Below are 21,099 nucleotides of genomic sequence, written 5' to 3'. Positions count from 1 at the left end.
TCATACTTACATATTCTTAGCAGTGTCTATCGGACTCCACGCGAGTAGTGGTTTTTTTAATATTAGGTAAATTAACAAGTTCTGAGCCTTTTTTCTCTTTATTTTGACGATGAAATTAACAAAGTTAGAATTTTCAGATTTAGATCAAATATACAAATATATTGGCCTATTCTTGACGCCTCTTGTCGAGCGCCTACTTCAATCTGGTCAGTTGTTGACAGTATAGGTCCGAATTGAGTGATTGAACTGATGGGAACAGCTCATAGTGGAGTTTCCTTCCAATCTCACCAAACATTCAGCAAAACCTTCTTGTTCGGGCTTGGCGATTATTTTGGCCCGCTAAGAGCGGTTGAACTACGATATTTTTCTCGTATCTGACCCATTTTTCATCGCCAGTTACCATCCGCTTCAAAAATGGATCGATTTCGTTACGTTTCAGTAAAGAATCGCATGAATCAATTCGCTCCAAAAGGTTCTTTTGCATCAATTCGTGTGGCACCCATACATCAATCTTCTTCTTGAGACCAGCCTTATGCAATTGGTTCCAAACGGTTTTGTAGCTAATCTTCAGTTCCTGGACAATGGAATAAGTTCTCGTATGCCGATTTCCATGATTTTATCAACATTTTCGACGATTGGCCCACCAGATGTCTCATCTTCGACGATCATATTACCATAACAGAAGCATTGGAACCAACGCTTTGCTGTTGTATTCGATACTGTATTGGGTCCATAAACAACAAATTTGCTCTTCTCCTTGGTAACGTCTCCTTCGAATGTATCGAATTTTCTCTTTATTTACCTCCATTTTGGAACGCTCTAACAGACAACTGAATTCAGTAAACACAAAACCTTTAAGTCGCAGTATAGAATGACAAGATGCAACGTATACATCGTGAGATATGGCATTTTCCGTTAGATCTAACGAAAAACGCTCAGAACTTTTTACTTGACCCAATATTATACTTTACCATTTTTGAAAAAGGGTACGTTTCAGTGATAACAACATATATAATGAAATTAAAATCAATCATCGTTTATAGATGTATAGAAAAAAGTTTTTGATTCAAAAAATATAGAGATTTTATGAAAATTAGCAATGGAATCAGACAAAAACAAACCATCAGAAACAAACGATAGTGGTGATGTTAAAGAAACTTTTTTACATTTTTATATAATAAACATGCATATCTTTTATATTGTACACAATCTAATCTAATTAATTAATAACGTATATAACTTTAAAGGAGTTTTTCAAACGTCACGCGAATAAAAATGTTACAAAACGCAGCGCGCTAGGATAAAAAAAAAACGGTTAAAATCAGATTTTGTTTAACCGGTATTTTCAAAATTCGTTATTTCTGTAATTTCTAATTGGAATAGTGCACTTTATGAAAATTAACTTAATTTAATCTCTGAAAATTTAATCTAAACGTTCATCAACTAACACATTACAAAATATTCTTTACGATTTATGAAGTTTAAGCGCAACCACGATTGAAACGGTGGCAACGCTGTAAATAGCTCGGGGTAGCTAAGCTAAGGGGAAGATTATTATTCGATAAGTATTAGTTGAGTAGAGATCTAAGTGTGTAAGAAGTGTTATAAATAAATAAGCCGTCATCTTTAATCCACCATTTCGATTTTTTCCAATAACTCGCGCAACTTGTTCCTTCTTTTAAAACATATGAATAATACAATTATGGATATTAAAAATTAAATGGATTAAGAAAAGTGAATTCATTAAGAAATATTATTACTTTAACGAATGTTTTATTTCTGTCAAAAAAAAACTATATAAATACATTTCTGACAGACTTAATAACGACACATAAATTACAAGAACTACACAATATGAATTCAGTAAAAAATTATCAGCTTCCTGTAAGATTGGCTTTATGAAAATAAACTAATCAAAACTGATTGCAATTCTACAAATAACCTGTTGAAAATAAACATATCGAATGTTTGCTTCATACAAAATTAGTTAATGCATATTTTTAAATATATATATATATATATTAATTACTATTAGCAACACTCGTTATTTTAATGAGTACTTTCGAGATTTCCCAATATCGGCAGTTGCGTCATTGGTTTGTTTGATGTTTTAAAGTGGCGAAGAGCGGAACGATGTGCGATGTCATAACATCAATCAAGCAAATTTATGGGGAAGGACGAGCGCAGAAATTAATGTAAAATGAAAAGTTTATCGAAATTTGGGTATCCTTTTCGGATTTCGGACGGCGACGGCCTCAGCAAAACTCTTTCCCAGAATAATTTCCAACCAACAGGTGCCTGGCTCTGAGCCAACAGATTTTTCTTCGCTATTAAATTGTACGAACTCTACTGCGACCAACAGGAAAGAAAAGAATATATAAAAAAACGTCTGAGCGTTTCTCAAGTTTGGGTTATTAATAAAACCATTCATTCGTCAATCGGATAATAACAAAGGAAATGAATGATCGAAAAAAAAAGATACGTTATAAGAAGATGTTCATAAATCTGTCGCAATTCTAATATTAACTATTATCTGAATGTTAACTTAAATTCTTGCATAGTAATAGCAGAATACTAAAACAAAAGGAAAGTTTTCATGTTTATATCATTATAATCATCACACAAGTTTTACAATTTAACAATTTTTTTTTTGCAATAATTTTGAGAAAGTCTGTTAAGTAAAATTACATGTATTTATATAACATTGCAATTAATCTTATCAAATTTTAACCCGAATAAAAGAAAAATAGACATAATCACGTTGCATATATTTTCATGATAATATTATCATAACAGTATGATAAAGAATTTGTGTTTTCGTGATGTTAAATTAAGAGAAGTGCAATTTCATTAATTTATGACCTATTCAATAAATGAGTGCAGAATGACGAATTTCATTGAGTGAGGAAATTAGTGATAGTTAAAAATGAATAAGCAAAAATTATACTTTTAACAGTTATCTTCATGTTAACAAATATTTATTTTATTAACAATTTTACATGTTAATCTATAATTTAAACTAATTAATAGAAATAATTTTCATAATATAAATATTTGATACTTCTATGAATAAAAATTTAAAAATATTGGTTTATAAAATATGATAAAAAGAAACAAATCAAATTCAGATTTCAACATAATTCTATAAAGTAATTCATCAATGATATTAAAAAGTATCAATTTATGATTTACATGAAAAAAATCATTGAACAATTAAGATTCAAAAGAAATTTTGAATTATCAAAGAGACAAATGTCCATGAAATTATTAGTCATATCTAGAATTTTTAATTTGATTAAAATGCAAATTTGGATTTCCAATAAAACATAAATATACTAAAACTAATTAAGTAAGATTGACTCAAACTAAACCAATCTCAATTAGCATTGATTGACAATTATTTAGCTAAATTTAGGTAGGTTTCAGGGGGGGTATGATTAAAATCCTGATTGGCACGGGTTTGCAGTATCAATGGAGAACGTCCTCGAGAGCATCCTTTTCTAATGCATTCCAATCGGAGTGTATTTGTTTCGAATAGGGGAAAAGTGAATTGGCAATGGGGAAATTGGAATCGATATTGTGTATGGGCAAAAGTGATTAAAACGAGCAAACGTAAAACACGTAAGAAAAACGAATATGTGATACGTAGGGTCTGCAATCTACTTCATAAAGCAAGATTTAATTGCGCCCCATCGCCACGCGAATTCCATCCAACCGAAATTTTCTACTCAAAGAACACAATAAATATTTACGCTCGGAGGAGATCTAAAATTGGATAATATTTTTGTCGTTTGCGTGCGCCAAATGTGAAACATGAATATTTACTATAAAGTATACTATATATATATTCTTTAGTATATAGAACATAAAGCGTGCGAAAATAATAAAAAAAAAATACGTTGCTTTTGTTATTTTGCATAACAAGGTTTTAATGATGTTATTGTATATGTAAATATCAGTTGCCACTTGATGTAAGTACAAATGCGAAATTAATAAGGATTTTTTTTTATGTCTGGATGAATTGGATAATGAAAATTTCATTTTCAAGGATTCATTTATCAATTTATATAAAGGTTAGTCCTTAATACGGTGTAATAATAATTGTACCTGGCATGGCTGCAGCAGCTCTGCCCTTCCGGGCTGATCCAAGATCCTCGAATTCCAAATTTGATCTTGTTGTTGGAATTCTGGTGCTTTGTATATTCGGTAAGGAACACGCGGATCAAGGGCACAAACACGCGCGTTTCTCTATCTCTCGCTTTCTCAGGCCTTTCGAGGATGGTTGCCTCGAACTGATCACGACGGAAGCCGGGCAGCAACTGGTGGAAACGCACTCGTCGGAGCGCCGCTCCACGTCCTGCGTGTGGGCACGCGACCAACTCCAAATTCCTAAACTGAAAAAAAGGAGATGTAACAAACATCGGTATTCATCTTCAAGGATCAATTGCTTCTACTAATGATTCATTAAAATGGGCTTTACAGATCAATGGCTAAGTCTCAAAGTAGTCCATCTCCAGAAATAAATACCTTGTTTTCCTGTCCCATCTGCATAATTGGACTATATGTTCAAAACACATTATCCCTAAATCATGCAAACTAAATTGTACATTAATAGATAATTCATATTTTGTTAAATTGACTTCAATAATTTATACTGATCGGATTTACAGGATTACGAGGCGGTAATATGTTTTACTAATTCGGGATTTGCATTTTATCCAAAATTAACATATTTCATTATAATGAACTATTAATTATTTTAAAGTTAATTATCTAACTAAATCGAGTATTTTTTTTGTACAAGCAATAATATCCATTAATCTATAATTAAATAAAACAACGTCATTAGTACAGATACTATAAAATGATTTAATATTGTTTAATTTTGAGGAACAGTTGAAGATTGTTCGAAAACTGAATTGTTCGTAAACCGAAACCATTTTTTTTTAATGTACAATGATGATTGCAGTATTTCATGGATAAAATCGTTTACAACAAAAAATGCAAACACATAAAATAGAATAATAATGAGAACATTGCAACCATAACATTTTTCAATATTAGATAAGTTTTAATACAATGCATAAAACATTTGCGTATTCGATAAGAATGTAATAAAATGTAATAGATTATTGAAAAATCTCATTCTGTGGTTTTGAAAACGCATTATCAATATGAATCAACTGTTGTGGCAAACAGCAAACCTTATATGGATAGATACGTAAAATAAAGCATATTGTTACAAATTTATGAAAACATAAAAAAAATAAGATATGTTATGTTTGATTTCTATATATTTATTACATTTGTATAAACAACAAGTGAGTTGTTAAATTTATATATATTCGATGAAGGAAGATAAATTAATATAATTTTACTATAACTTATCAAATCTAACAATCGAAACTTATATAATAACAATACAGTAATACTTTTCTCATTCCTGATAATCGATTCCGCCAATATCCCGGACTATTAGAAGCCGGACTAATCGAGAACAGTAAAAACAAATAATTATTTTTTTATTAATAAATTATTAATAATAACAATAACATTTATTGTAACAAATCATACTACATACTCAAAAAAAAATAACATAATACAACAAGAAAATAAAAAACAAATTGATCTGATACAAAGAGCTATTGTCCATAGATCTTTCTGCCTTTATTTCATTATTATGTTTAATTAAAATTTTAACACAATACTCAATAAGTTCATTGGATGACATACAGATGGCGCCTCTATCTACAATTCCATATATTTTTTAGGAAGTACCAACCTTTAGACGCCTGTCAATTTTTTTTATAGCAATCTGAAGATCAGTTCACAAATTACAGTAGTTTTAGTGACGCTACTTTTGTAATTTTCAAAACGATGGAAAAAATGTTATAACATAATTTCTAAACTGGGTTATAGTGAATTCAGAGTATGTTTGATGGTACTGGTAAAAAGTAGGCACAATTTGAAATTAATTGCATTGTATTTCTTTTATTTTCAAATATAATCGAAATATGAATAAAATGAAAGTAAATATCTTAATAAAAATAAATCATCTCATTTTTTAAGTATTTAAAAGTTCTCAATTTATGAATTATTTCTTTATAAAAAAAAAATACATTAGAAAGGTATGATTCATAGATGTTAGTTAATATTAATTGTATGTCTAATAAAATGAAGTGCACGCTAATAATAGTATAAAATAAACTTTACTTTGTTATGAGAATATAGAGTATAATAGATTAAAGTGATGATTAAATATCCTACAAACTTTATATATATTTAATGTTAAAATCTCATTTATCTACGAAGAAATTTCTCTGAAAATGACGCAGAAAATATAATTAATTAAATTTCTATACAACAAATTCTTCATTTTTTTTTTAAATCAGAATAAAATATTAAACAACAAAATAATGTAAAGAAGTTTCTACAGATCCTAAAAAAAATATATTGAAATATTCGATTACATTTATATAAAAATATCTTAAATACGGTGAAAGAGATTGTTTTATAATTAATGTATGAAAATGTTTAATTTTGTTTATATTTATTGTTGCATTAAAATATTTTTGTGTAAGACCAAAAGTCTCTTATTTGCACTTCTTATTATTTAAAACAATATCAATATAAACAATTTATTTTATTATTCTAATATTAAATGTATATTCTTTTCCTTTCTTCTGACTTACAAATACTTCAATGCACAAAACCAAAGTCTGACCTCTTACATAAATTCCCTTTACAATTCTTACATTAGTTCGTGTAACGTGTATAGAGCATACATATATTCATATCCTTATAATACGTCCTTAAATGAATGTACAATACAGACGAGGAAAAAATAATTTAATAATACCCTTTAGTTTTTTTTAACTGTCGTCGGCCAAGTCCAGCAAATATTGCTCCACTTTATAAACGCAATAAATATACATAAATTCAAATAAGAAGCAGACATAGAAAGAATAAATCAACTAAAAAGAAAACACATTTCTTCAAAAACAACAAAATCAAATGTATTGACGTATTTAACTTCTATATCACCTTTACAAAGCTAAATAATTAAAAATATGTTATAAAATAGAAATAACAACTTAATGAAATTCAACTAACAAACAAAATCAAATGATGTAAAGAGAAACAAAACATTTCCAATGTTATAATTCACTAAAGTAATCACTCATTCACCAATTTTTCGTGCTTAACTTTAAACTATTTTTGAATGAATCTACAAAAATATGTTTTGATGAATAACAAAAATAATTCACTGAAAAAATGATTGTAAGAAAAAATAAAAGATATTATCTTAAACATGTATTAATAGGTAAAATACAAAGGCAATTTTTTTCGATAGATTTATAAAATATTAACATGGACTTGGTATCTGCTTTGATTATGATATTACTTAAGAAAAACTAAAGCGAAGATTAGCTCAAAGCAATTCCATGATCCAGATCTTACTACTTATTACGTGTTTCCATCGAAAACTCACCACATTCCCATTTCCTTACACGATCCGTTTAACAATTTATAATTCAATTGCAAAACATCTAAGTACATATTAATCCGCTTTAATTCGCACAAACTCGTTGGAAAACGCAAACAAATAAATAACAAAACGAAAATGAAACGTGACGTGTTTCTAAATCGTACCAAATAAACATAAGAAAATGTAAAGTTTTCCAGCACACTTTTCTTCTGCATCTATCACACGCTTTTTTTTCTTCTTCTTTGAAATGTTACATGGGCAAGAGAGACCGCAGTTACTCAATCGAATCGCGTGGAAACTTTTCAAGCAAATCACGCCATTTCAATCGATGAATGGAAGAAGACGCATTGACCACAATTATCGTTTCTTTATTACAATAAAAAAAAAGAATGTACCATGAAGTTACTGTATTTAAAATATTTCTAATATTTCTATCTTTTTTTGTTATAGTGAGAAGGACTTTGGTTCATAACTGCTATAAAAAAAGGTTTCCTCGTCGCCTTGTAATTTACATAATAATCATTGCTTGTTATTTATTTAGCACCTATAAAACTTCAGGCTAACAACGTGATGCATTCAAACTATAAATCATTAACATTTTTAACCGTCCTCAGGTATTAATCAACACTACTGTTGTTTTTTTTATTAATTTTAATTTCATAAATAAATATAAAAAAACTTCATTTAAAATTAAGTTACTCTGGTTATTAAATATTCACTTTTAATTACTTGACATTATGTAATTATGTTATTTCTAAGAAATTTAAAAACAATCACAATTATTTGAAAAGATGTGTAATTCACGTATGTAATAATTAATTTCATGAATTAACTAATTAAAGCTATAAATAGGAATGTTTTCTTGTCGCCTTTCAATTTATATGTACATAATTAATATTGTTTGTTACTATACGTTATTATTTATTTAGAGCCTATAAACTTCAGACTAACAAGGATGTGCATTCAAACTATGAGTCATTGAGTAGTTTATGAGGATCAAATTAAAGTCATAATTGAATCGGATCATCTAATGTAAGAGATTGCAAAGGGCTTAAATATATCACACATAACAACTGAATGTCTTGGACTCGTCAAGAATCTCAATATTCGTAAGAATTCAAAGATTCACTTAACACAAGGAATCAATATTTGTAATATCCATCTCAAACACAATAAAATAGTCACTTTATTAAAGGAATCATCACTTCTGATAAAAAAAATGAATTGTGTACAATAATATCAATCGAAAACAATCATGATCTAAGCGCACAAACCATATCGAAAGCTAAATTCCATGAAAAAAGATCATGATATCAATTTGGCGGAATTACAAAGGTGTTGCGTATTTTCAGCTGCATCCAAGGAACCAAACGATCAATTCAGATGTTTCCTGTCAACAATTAATGTAACTGGAGAAAGCAATCAAAGAAAATTAGTCAGAATTGGAAAATTATGTTGCACCAAATCAATGTAAATCTTCACACATATTAGGTATGTAGTGGAAAATTATTGGTTGGAAAGTAATATTGCCCTTAAATTACCACTTATTTCGAATTTTGCAAAACTCTTGAATGGTAAAATTTTTACTAATTATGATGAAAAAAGGTCATAGGACAACATGGATGATTCAAGTTCTCTTTGTATATAAAAATAAATTTCATACTGTTTCATACTAAAAAAACGTGGCAATTTCCCAATATTTTGTTTTCGAATTTTGATATTTTAATGTTACAATATTGATGAATGGAAAATAATTCAAAATCTTTTTGACTAATGTAATCGTCTTTGAACTGAGTTACATAAGTTGCATTTTCTTATTCTTGAATATTAATTACATTAATCTTTATTGTAACAGTCAAAAACAAAATTAAACATTTTCATTCACAACAATAATACAACAAAAACAAATTAAAACAGTAAAACAAAAGATTAACTGTTATATATTGACCATAAGCATAAAACCTCTTATTATTGTAACAGAAATATTATTTCAATATCATCTATTAAATTATTCTTAACTTTCCAATCATTTTTTCTGCAATAGCAAGATTGAATTATTTTAGTGTAAAAACTATATTAAAACCCTCTACTTAAAATATACTCACAAATACATAAATTAAATAGTTTAAATTTACAATTTAGTTTTAACATCATCATAAATTCCCAGGTAATGTAATAAACTGTAAACGATAATAGATTGTTTTATTAAGCAAAGGCTGGCAAGTGAAGTAATCCTGAGATTGCACACGTAAACTTAATTTAACAATAGACCTGCACCAGAAACTTTGTCGTTGAGAGACACTTAAAACCTAGTTAGTCAGTTAATGGTGCAGATGATAGTAGTTAAATTCGGTTTCGAAGCGCTCGATGATTAACAACAACATTCCGACAGATTATTTTTAGTTTTGGACCATAGTGGAAGGATTACATTTGTCAAGAGATTCGGGACGTTGTTTTCCGAAATTAAACATAATTCACGTTTAGCTAGTTGAGGGGGGAAGTGCAGTTACGGGAAATGGGTTTTCAGCTCGGTATGAAACGGTCGCATTGCTCCATGATGGATGTCATTAGGAGCCCGTACTATGCTCACTCTGCCGTGTCGGATAAAAACTGTTTTATGGCATACATACATTTGAAATTGTGCTGGCGATTAAACAGCATACACTACGTGTTTGCAATTAATCAGCTCATAAAGTTTACGATTTGAAATAGAATCTAGCAGTATTTTGTCTGCATGTATAAAAAGCTATTGACTGCAGTATTTTCGCTTATCCTTTAGTGACTTTATAGTTAACTGTTTGTTAAAAGTAATATCCAATTATAAACCTAATAACTAACATCTAAGTATTGCACTAACATGCAAATTGATCTGTTACGAGAAACCTAGCACGTTATAAATACAAATCAGCGTTTGTGTGGGATTGACCATAAGGACTAAATTGCATCCCTGTGGGAATTACGTTGTAAACTCTCTAGGGAAGCGTTTCATATTGGAGTACATCTCAGAGGATTTCGAAAGAGATATATTACATAAATGGATTGATTTACTCCATTTCATATATATTACCAATTATCTACAAAACGTAATAGAAATAATATATGCAATAAACCAATTTTTTGAAATAAATAAAAAAAAATCTATATCGTATAAAGTTAGTATTGTAATTTTATGTGGAAGAGGATGAGAACATTTGTATTCAAGATGCTCTTACTTACAGACCAACTTTTACTTTTTTACTTATTTTTATTAATTGCTCAAATGTTTGAGTATTGTAAGATCAATTTATTGTTAAACTTCATTTTTTTTTTGATAAATTCATCAAACATTTCTATATTCCCTTTTAATAGAAGACTTTAATATATCTACATTTTTTGAAAATCATAATTTTGAAAGTATTTTCTTGTAATCGTCTTTTCATTTCCTTCTATTGTCTTCTTCCCTATTTCAACAGCTTCTATTTTCGCTACTTCTATTGTACACTACTGCATTGTTGCTTACACAAAAGCAAAGGAATGACCTCAAAGCCACACAACATAATTGGTATCACACTTCGAAAAAAAGGTCACAGTTATCCCAAATTGTGCAAACTACGATCTAAGCAGATTACGGATTTAATTGCTGATAAAAATGGTAGTAAATGATGTTGTAATTAAATGATCTTCGATTCAAAGTGGGAACTCGAAAGAAAAAAAGAACAACTGTAAAATCAATTACAACGTTACGTTCACGGAAATGATAGATGTAATACTTAAGGCTAAACTTTAACGCGATCATAAAAATACTAGGTCATAGTATAATAGTGCATCATCGCACCATGCATTTTATTCGAATTAACCGTTTCTTATTGAAATATACATATAAACAAAATATATGCTGTAATTATTTATGTTATTTATAATTTATTGGTATTCCTTGTATTTAAAAATACAAAATACACACTGACATATATTTTTTATATGGGGTCTATATTGCAAGCCCGACAACCGAAATCCCGTCTATCGAAATCCCGATGTTCGAAATCCCGACGTTCGAAATCCCAAGTGTATTAAAATCCCGACGTTCGAAATCCCGAGTGTATTGAAATCCCGACGTTCGAAGTCCCAAGTGTATTGAAATCCCTACGTTCGAATTCCCGAGTGTATCGAAATCCCGACGTTCGAAATCCCGACTATATCGAAATCCTGACTATAATGAAATCTCAACTATGTCAAAATCCCGACTACCATAATCCCGACTATATCGAAATCCCGTCTATATCGAAATCCCGACTATCTAAAACTTAATAAGATTATTAATTGTTGTTATTTATTGATAATAACATAAACTAATTTTATTATAGAATATTTCTTATTCTTAAGTATTATAATGAATAAGTCAACGAAAAAAAATACAATAATAACTAATATTATTTATTGTTATTAAGAATAAATAACAACAATTAATAATCGGGCAAAAGAGCCATCGACCTAGGTCTTACAAGTATTTTTCAGTATCCGTTGTACCTATTAAAATATAGTAGAATAATTTAAAAATGTTATTGTAGAAATTATAATAATAAAAGACACTGTCGAGATTTCGATTGTCGGGATTATGGTAGTCGGTATTTCGATATATTCGGAATTTTGATTGTCGGGATTATGTTAGTCGGGATTTCGATACACTCGGGATTTCGAACGTCGGACTTTCAATAAGACCGTCTATTGAAAGCCCAACGTTCGGTTGTCGGGCTTGCGATATAGACCCATTTTTCATATGTGTTATTAGTAGAGACATCTAACGGTTGCTTGCAGAACTTTTATGAATTACATAATGATTTTTAATGCAAAGTATTTATATCGATTTCTCCTAAAGCTATCTTAATTGGTCAATTCTGTTTTATACTAAACAAGAAAGATTAATAAAATATTCTTTAATGCAATGATAACAGATTTTACTATTTTCAATAAAATTTAAAGTTTCATTCATCAAATAAGAATATATTATTAAACTAACTAATTGAAAAATCTCGTTACATCATCTTGAACGAAAGTAAAAATATGAAATGCAAAAAGGTGGAGGAAATTCAATATTACTAATTTATTACTTAATCCGTTAATTTAATAAATATATCATAATTCACTTAGACTCAGTGGTGTACCCAAAAATATCAGGATGGAGTAAAAATTATTGGGATTAATGAGGGCGCTTAGCAATTAAAATATTGTAAATTATGGGAAATTATTGGAAATTAAGTTCATCAAAGGTTTTAAAAAAATGTACATGAGGAGGCGAGGATTTTACACTCTAATTAATATATAAAACAAAGCAGAGACATCCATTGTACCATAAGACAGTATCTGTAAGTGGAAACGTAGATTTGAACTAATGTATTTTGAATGATCGAACTGACTATCAAAATACAAATTATATATTTTAAATATAGAATTGTAAATACTATTCAATTTCCATTAGTAATCATGAAACCGCTGCAATGTAACATCGCATTATTCCTATATTTAACGTGCAACGTATAAAAACGACATTATCTGCCTTTTGTAAAATTAACGTGTTTTAATGAAGGATTTTTTTTATTTATTTCACGTGCATTTCACATTCAAATCCCATCAGTCTTCGAACCATTTCACGTGCATTTTTTACACGAACTTTATGGGTCATATAAATGCTTTAATACTCCGAGTACATGAAAAATGCACAGCGCAGAGGTCCATGTACTCCTGAACTATTAACATCCACCGCTCTTAGGATTTACATCCCAGACCTTCGAGACTGCAGATGGAAATTTTATTACAACTATCGCTTACTATAAACTTCATTTTTTTATACTACATATTGATATTAAACTATGTTTGCTTCCTTCAGGGTAGTTAATAATTGAAAATAATTATGGTCGCATAAAAATATCAACGAATAGTCAGACATTCGTTTTGCCGTTTGATCAATGGCGATAAATAACATTCGTGATGCGGATCAACTGTTTACTTGAACTTCTGACGGATTTATTGGCACTGCAAATGCTTTATTGACAGGAGCAAAACATCACGAGTGTCGTTCCGCTATAGCAACACTTTCAATTTCTTCTAAAATAATCTATTCGCAGGTTCTCTTCAAAAGGTTATAGTTATTCAAAATGAAAACAAAAACAGAAAAACATATTACAAATTTACTCTTCATCATTCTATTATTGATATTATCCAACAATTTCTATTCATTCATAAAATCTAAAAAAATAAATGAATATTTCACATCTCTCAATGAAATTAGTTTCCATTTTTGTCTGCTCTCGAATTACAAACGTTATTAAGAATGCATATACAGTGGAACGAGCACCTCGCATAACGAACATTTCGCTTAACGAGCAAAATTAATTGTAAGAAAAATTACTCGTTTCGCATAACGAGTGATGATGAGAAGAGAAGTCCCGGATTGTGAGCCTGTTACATCATTTTTAAAAAGTTTTTTGTATACACATATTTTTTAATATGTTTCAAATCCGGAAATTTTGGAACTGATTAAAATCGTTAAGCGAGGTTCCACTGTATTGATCTTTGAAGAAATTAGCAATAACGAAAAAAGATATGTATATTACTTATTGATAATATTTTTGTAGAAAATGAAATAATTATGATAAATCAAGAAAATAAGAAATTTTCTCTCTATGAAAGATTATAATAAGTTATTAAATCGATAAGATCCTATCATCATAACAAAATATATGTCTTTCATATTTATATTATCACTGCTTCACATGCGAATCGTAAGAGAATGTTAAAAAATTATTGAATATCGAAGATGGTTTCAGTGGAATATTTAGAAAACATTGTTAGCAACGAAAACAAAGAAAAAGAAAACAAAATTAAAGTACCTGTTAAATGAGAGGAAAAAAGTACAATCAACTTTAGACACGTATTTTAAAATGTGATTTCATTTTGTTTGAAAGTTGTCTATCTATTTAATAAAACTTTTCTTTGTTCGAAAAGATTTTCATTTTGTTTACGAATGAATGTATATTGGCTTAACGAAGTAATTACATCGCAAAATTTACAAACCATAATTAAACTATGATTAAAATACCTTAAAAAAATGCGTTGGCTGCGATTGATTCCAAAATTCCATTCCATCTTGTCCATACTTAACATATGTCAGCATCCACAGTTAAAATTAAGTAATAGTTTTAAAGGAAAAACTTGGATTGGTGATCCGCACTCTTTATCAACTTGAAACATATAGAATGTCGATACACACGACCGGTGGATAACCAAATTATAGAGGATGTTTTATAAACTTAACATTTTGCAAAAGCAATAAACGTCAACTAATAAACAATGGTAACCAAGGAAATTGTTTGTTTCAATTATTTTGGTAAGCCGACCGCTATTCGAGTGGAGGAAATAAAAGGCAATTGTAGTTGATAATTTATAGACGCTTTATTTGAATTCATATTGTGTATAAATATTTAAAAGGAATGATAAATATGCAGCAATATATATACTAATATATTTCTTTCTTTCTCACTTTCAGTGTTTTTGTTGTTGTTGTTTTGTTGTAATCAGATAACCGTCCATTTCGAGCGCAAAAAGTACAAAGTTTTCTTAATACGAAAAAAGTAGTTACAAAAGCTACATAACATACTAAGTATACAAATAAATAGTTACAAACTAAATGTCAATCGAATAAATTACTTACGAACTACGGGCGAATAATTTAAAATGGAAAATACATAATATTTTACGGAGAACGAAATCAAAAATAAATTAAAAAAATAAACACAATCATAAACAATGATGAAATTTGATTGTTTTTTTTTTCTTCAAATTTTTCTAACTCCTATAAACAATTATAATCCGCGAGATTTCTTCGTGTCGTATTTTCTCTAAATAAGTCATCTGGTCTACTACATATGTTGTTGCTTTTAGTATAAAAAAATAAATATATGTATATATATATATATATATTAAATATATATATATATTATGTATGTATAATAACTGTAGAATGGCTACAAAAAAGATTCTTTGGACTACATTACAATTGGTCGAATGTGATTCAGAATAGTTAAATATATAAGAACCAAAAGTTATATTGATTAAAGAGTATTTTTATATAGTTTTTTCTTTTAATTAAATATCACTTTCAAAATTCTCAAAAAACTTGTGCTCAATCGAGAATAATAATAATATGACTACTCGTAATAACATTAATTACATTCAATTCTAAACATCAAGCTAAGACATCGTATTGATTGTATAGACTGGATAGACAAAAAGTTTATGTATATATATATATATAATTAATGTAGGTAAACTTTGTTCCATTGAGAATGATTTCATCTAAGCCACGATCAAAGTTTAAATTGGGCTTAGGAAATCCATCTAAACTAATTAATTTATATTATATTTTTAAATATATGTATATATCTCTATCTGTATATGTATATCATCTACCTAGAAACTATTCTATGTGTTTTATCATCTTGAAGGCAACGAAAAATATTTGAAGAAAAGAAAAGGTGGATAACGGCTTTCTTCCTCAAATTAACGACTTAAGATATGGATGACCTGAAATCCGGTGTCCACGGAGGGTGGTATACCATCATTATTAATATTGAGCAAATCAAAAATTGTCTTTGTTTCTCATATAAGCCAGGACAGTCGACACGAATCAGAGTTCTCGACGGTTTCGGTGCATCTCAACGAGTTGGTCCTCTTGAGAGCGCGCATCTTAATCTTCATGTGCTCGAGCATCTTGTCGATGGCTTTCAGGCGCTTCTCCAAGTCCGTCGTGTATAAGAAGCCAATCTGAAGAGGTAAAGAGGTGTTAAATTAATTGGGTAAGTGTGCGGAATTCGTTTGTACGTACTTGGAGCTTAGATGATAATGGTAGGATGGGCATGAGCCACCAAGCCCATGATGGTCCGTCCGGTAACTTGTACCAATCGGATTCCAATGGTGGCATCTCACCGATGCAAGTTTCTACTTCGGCCAGGACCTTGGGAGCCAAAGAGCTCACCCATTTACCGGCTTTGCTGTAAACTCGCTCGTGTAAATCCAGAAGCTCCGGAAGCTTTTCCTCGGAGACGTCGCAATCCTTGATATACTCCACTGTAGCAGTATCGTAACCATCCTGGAATTAAAACAAATAAATTTATCTATGTTCTTAAGTAACGTGTGTTAAATATCTTACGAGTTCGCCTTTCTCCAGAACCCTGAACCGACGGACACCAACAGTTGTGAGTATGGATGTACCATCGCGCATGTGGACGGCATCCCTCACCTCAAGAACGGTTCCGAACGGCGCGAACTTCTCAGAGTTGTCGTTGCGAGCGGCCATCGCGAATCTCCTGGTGTTAGACTTCAAGCATCTTCTGGCCAAAAGCCTGTATCTGGGCTCGTACACGTATAGAGGACACGCGACGCTCGGAAACGCGTTCGTGCAGACGAAGACGGGCACCTGGAACGGCTGTAAAATTGCTCATTGCAGGCCGGTGTTCATCCTGTGTAAAAATGCAAATACTCACTTGACTATCCTTCTCGAGCACCTGGATTTCCTGGTTGCTGATGGCCAATCGTTCGATGTAGTCTTCGGGAAGCAGGAATTCTATGGCCTCCTGTATGACGAGCGTGGTGCCCCTCGTCTCCTCGGTTGGGTCGAGAGGGGCCATGCACAGGGGACATGCCCACCCGTGATCGATAACACGGGCCAAACAGCCCCTGCAGAAAGTGTGGCCGCATCGCGTCGTCACCGGATCCAATAAACATCTGCTGCACAATATACACTCCAACACCGATATTGTTACGTGATCCCAGGCCACGCGGACTGCTCTCTCTGAAACAACAAACGCAATGCCACCGTTTAGTTAAAACACGAATATATAGTCGTAATTGTCTTAAATGAAACAAAAGATTTTACAATGCCGTCTTCTATAGAAGTCTTTGAAGTGAAAATTATAATTAAGCCACATTTAACATTTTAACTAAAAATAGTGTTATAATGTATCTTTGTTCTTGCGACTTTATAAAAATGACTTGACTTGACTTTTTGTAATAATGGAAAACTTGCTAAAGTAAAAATGGAATGTTGTAATTAAAAAAAAAAAGTAGTTATTAATACCTTTAACGATTTCAACGTTCTTGAGGATCTTGCGGAACTCTTTGGTACGTGAGAGGCAAACGCTCAGATTGTCGTCGGCCTTCCTGCGTTTCCTCAGGTAGTGAAGCCTGTTCTTCCTGTGCGACTGGATGAGTCGCCTGAGCAGCTGTAAATTAAGGGTAGTGTCAGTAAATAGCGATGGATGGATGAATGCGAAGAAGTCACCTTGTCGAAATGCTGATGATTTGGGGAGGATCTGGTCTGCAGGCCGGCGTTTCGCGATCTCAGGCAATACCTGGGTTCGATTCCCAAAATATCTGCTGTGCCCGGCACGGCGCTTTTGTACCCTGCGAACAAACAAAAGAAGACAAATATATAGTAGATGGATTAAAAATAAAAATGGAAGAAACAGTAGCGGCGCACGGCCGGCCGAGACTCAGCACAATGGATGTAATAAAATTGAAGGATTTACAGCTCGGATTCAATTAAGTTGGACGTGCTGAGCACTTGGCTCGCACACAGTCGGGGTGATCGTAAATTAGGCCGGAGGTGTTTTTATTTAGTCGGCAATACCGAGATTAGACCGTGAACATCAACATCATCCACATCGGCATTGAGTTCCGATGCTTCTTGAATGCTTCTTTGGTCAGTCAGTGAAAAGGAAGCAAGAAAAAATGAATAAGAATAGATTTAATTGATAAATGTGTTTGTCAAAGACTTCTTAACTTGATCAAAAACATTTGCATTGTATTATTATTGGTAACTACCATTGTTTTCCTAGAATCAACAAAGCGTTTGAGTAAATTGTAGAGCATTATAAAATGATGATTGACGAGCGATGATTGCGCACCGGATTTATGGATCGCATCCAGACTGAGGTCATGCATCTCTTTTTCCCCGGGAGGATGAACCTCGTGCAACTCGGATACGTTGGTTCGTGTTGCGCGCAGCGGCCTGTTGCGTAACGAAATCCGTCTGACGGTGGTGGAAGGGGATGGTTTGGTTTTGTCGGAGGCGGTGGGCGAGATGTGTAGCTCGTATCGATCTGCAATTCCCGGGGAAAATGGAAATGTCACCACCCCCGTCATCGGCCGCTTCCGATGACGTCAATCCGGGATTCTTTCCAGCTTAAGACGATAACAACAACAACAATGAACGAACGATGACAGCTTGTCAAAAGCAATTGATAGGCGCCTTTGCACGTTCCCACTGGTTCCTACATTGAGAAACTCAAGACGTTACGCAAGAAAATAATCCAAGAGGGATTCATTTTAACGACCCTCTACACGTGCATGCACACATCTCATTCATATCGCCAATAACACGACAACAAGGATAGTCCTCGTGATTTATATTTTTAACTCATTCAAAAAATCGTAATTCATTCATATTTTTTTAATATTTCCAAGTCCACAATGAAATAATTTTAATTTAACCGATCTTTTATAAACAAGATTTCAAATCAAATATATCAAATTTGATAAACAACAAGATTTACAATATCATATTGACGTCTCATTCCGTACACTTTTCAAATTATGGAATTCTACTATAATATTATTGGGATTTATTTCAATCCCTGAAATAAATTTAACAGACCTTCATATATCCTATTTGTTGCCAGTACACAATTCAAGCACAATACTGCAATTTCACATTTTTAAACATCATCATGATGTCAAGATATCAACAAAATGATGATAGAATCAAAACTGCTCTATTAATTAATTCAATATTTCAACTAACTGTTACATCCAATTTCGCAATAATTTGAAAATACTTTATCTTTAATTGCAACAATTTCATAACAATCACAGATGAAACAAAAATCGTGACATTTCCAATACTCATTTCATATCTATTACAGCAATTTCGCATTTTGAAACTCATCTGTTAAGTAATTCGTCATTAATCAGTTAGACCCGGTCGGGTATTAATTTTAAAAACCCTTAGGTTGTAATTGCATCAATTTCATAATAATCCAACGGCCAAAGAGAAAACGGCAAACAAAAATCGTGATATTTCCAGTACCCACTTCACACATATTATAGCAATTTCGTATTTTGCAACTCGGCTGCTATTAAGTAATTCGAGAGTAAGTAATATTCTACAGTCATTACAACATAATCCACGGTTAGTAAGAAACCGTACAATCGGTATTTGCGCAAGATCTAATCCCTACGCGTATTTATAGGACACGACGCTCACTATTTCTTTTTTTCCATTTCATTCCGACTGCTAAACTTTTCTGTTATGTAATTTTTTTAAATTTATTTTATTTTTATTAATGTAATTAGTGTCCCTTAATTAGATTTAAATGGCGCAGGTGAACTGCACTCGAAATAAGTGAGTCATCATCGCGTTCTCTTTCACCGGACGCATTTGATTTCGTTACCTTACCTTCGAATACAACCATAAACGAACGAGATTTCCAAACGCGTTCTCTTCCATTATTACAATCGTTTTATATTTAATTTCCTTAATAAAATTGCATTGATTTGATGGAATTTCATTTGCTAATCTATCATCATTTGAAATAGTTTTCGCACATCTCTGAAAGCATGTTTATGAGCTGTTGCGAGGATGGCGCACGGCCAATAAACGATCAACATCTTTCTTTACTCTGGTTGTCGTTTGTCTCTCTTTTAGGGTGTATGAGCTGGCAAATATTTGGTAGACCCGCGCGAAACAACATAAATATTGATGAACATTTTTAGACTCGCCACTTGATAAATACCTGCGCAAGGTTAAATCGCGTCGTGAATGCTCCTTTTGTTTAGATGAGTTTCGTCAAAGTGCAGCTGCAGTCATTGTTTCACCTTTCTTTGTGTAATGCAGAATGCTTTAATTGATAATTATTTCCTTCTTCTCAATGTACGTACGTTCCTTGACTTGCTCTCCTTCAAATCAAGGAACATTACCGTCTACTACTTCCTACACTTAATAATTTTCATAATTTTATGGAACGAAACATACATTTTTTTTTATGAAAATACCAAGTCTTTTTCAAAGAAAAAATATATATTTAATTCTTCAATTAGTACGTTTTATATCCATTTAGTACGTTTCAAAATTCGTCAACGCAATTCCATGAATTTTTAATGAATCACACATTCAAAAAAAATAGAAATTTTCTTTCTTATTTCATTCTAAGATTAAGGCATTTTTTTCATACTGATTATATAAATTTGACTTAATTCTTAATTTTTTTGTAGAATTCTGAATAAGTACTAGTAAGGAATCTGTGGACTTTACATAACTTCTGAAAATTTATGGGTATTACCACTTTAAAAATAGATACGAAGAGGAGGATGAGGAGACTGGTAAGTGCTATTGATAGTTGGGAATGGGTGGAAAGAGCTCGCAGGAATGGGAAATTACCGTGTCATTAGTTTGGCCGGTAAGTTAATGTGTATTGTGAAGAATGTTGAGAGCATCGGAAGCAAATGATTTGAGGAACAGCAGCGTGCGCGCTGTTGTGTACGTGTTGAGTGGAAGGTATCGCCCGAAACTTCGTGACAAA

The 21,099-nt window shown here is 31.4% G+C and overlaps 2 protein-coding genes across 11 annotated transcripts in view; both read right to left on the bottom strand.

The window, feature by feature from the left end:
- LOC108567526 (adenylate cyclase type 2) overlaps nt 1–4,313 on the bottom strand; it is a 92,829-nt gene extending 88,516 nt beyond the window's left edge. For all 10 annotated transcript variants that reach the window (XM_017928040.1, XM_017928043.1, XM_017928041.1 and 7 more), the window contains exon 1: nt 4,108–4,313. In XM_017928040.1, coding sequence (XP_017783529.1) covers nt 4,108–4,114 — 7 coding nt within the window. In that variant the 5' untranslated portion in view covers nt 4,115–4,313. The remainder of the gene's footprint in view (nt 1–4,107) is intronic.
- An 11,329-nt stretch (nt 4,314–15,642) lies between these two features.
- Nucleotides 15,643–21,099, bottom strand: part of LOC108567550 (LON peptidase N-terminal domain and RING finger protein 3) — a 34,563-nt gene continuing 29,106 nt past the window's right edge. Inside the window, exons 2-7 of the mRNA XM_017928089.1 lie at nt 17,802–17,923; nt 17,598–17,742; nt 17,005–17,312; nt 16,671–16,946; nt 16,347–16,610; nt 15,643–16,285 (exon numbers count right to left, since the gene is read on the bottom strand). Coding sequence (XP_017783578.1) covers nt 16,121–16,285; nt 16,347–16,610; nt 16,671–16,946; nt 17,005–17,312; nt 17,598–17,742; nt 17,802–17,923 — 1,280 coding nt within the window. The 3' untranslated portion in view covers nt 15,643–16,120. The remainder of the gene's footprint in view (nt 16,286–16,346; nt 16,611–16,670; nt 16,947–17,004; nt 17,313–17,597; nt 17,743–17,801; nt 17,924–21,099) is intronic.

This window comes from Nicrophorus vespilloides, unplaced genomic scaffold (assembly GCF_001412225.1).
Source record: "Nicrophorus vespilloides isolate i.1.1-1 unplaced genomic scaffold, Nicve_v1.0, whole genome shotgun sequence".
Classification (NCBI taxonomy): domain Eukaryota; kingdom Metazoa; phylum Arthropoda; class Insecta; order Coleoptera; family Silphidae; genus Nicrophorus; species Nicrophorus vespilloides.
Note: the sequence above shows the minus strand (reverse complement) of the source record. Positions and strands in the feature narration are given on the sequence as shown.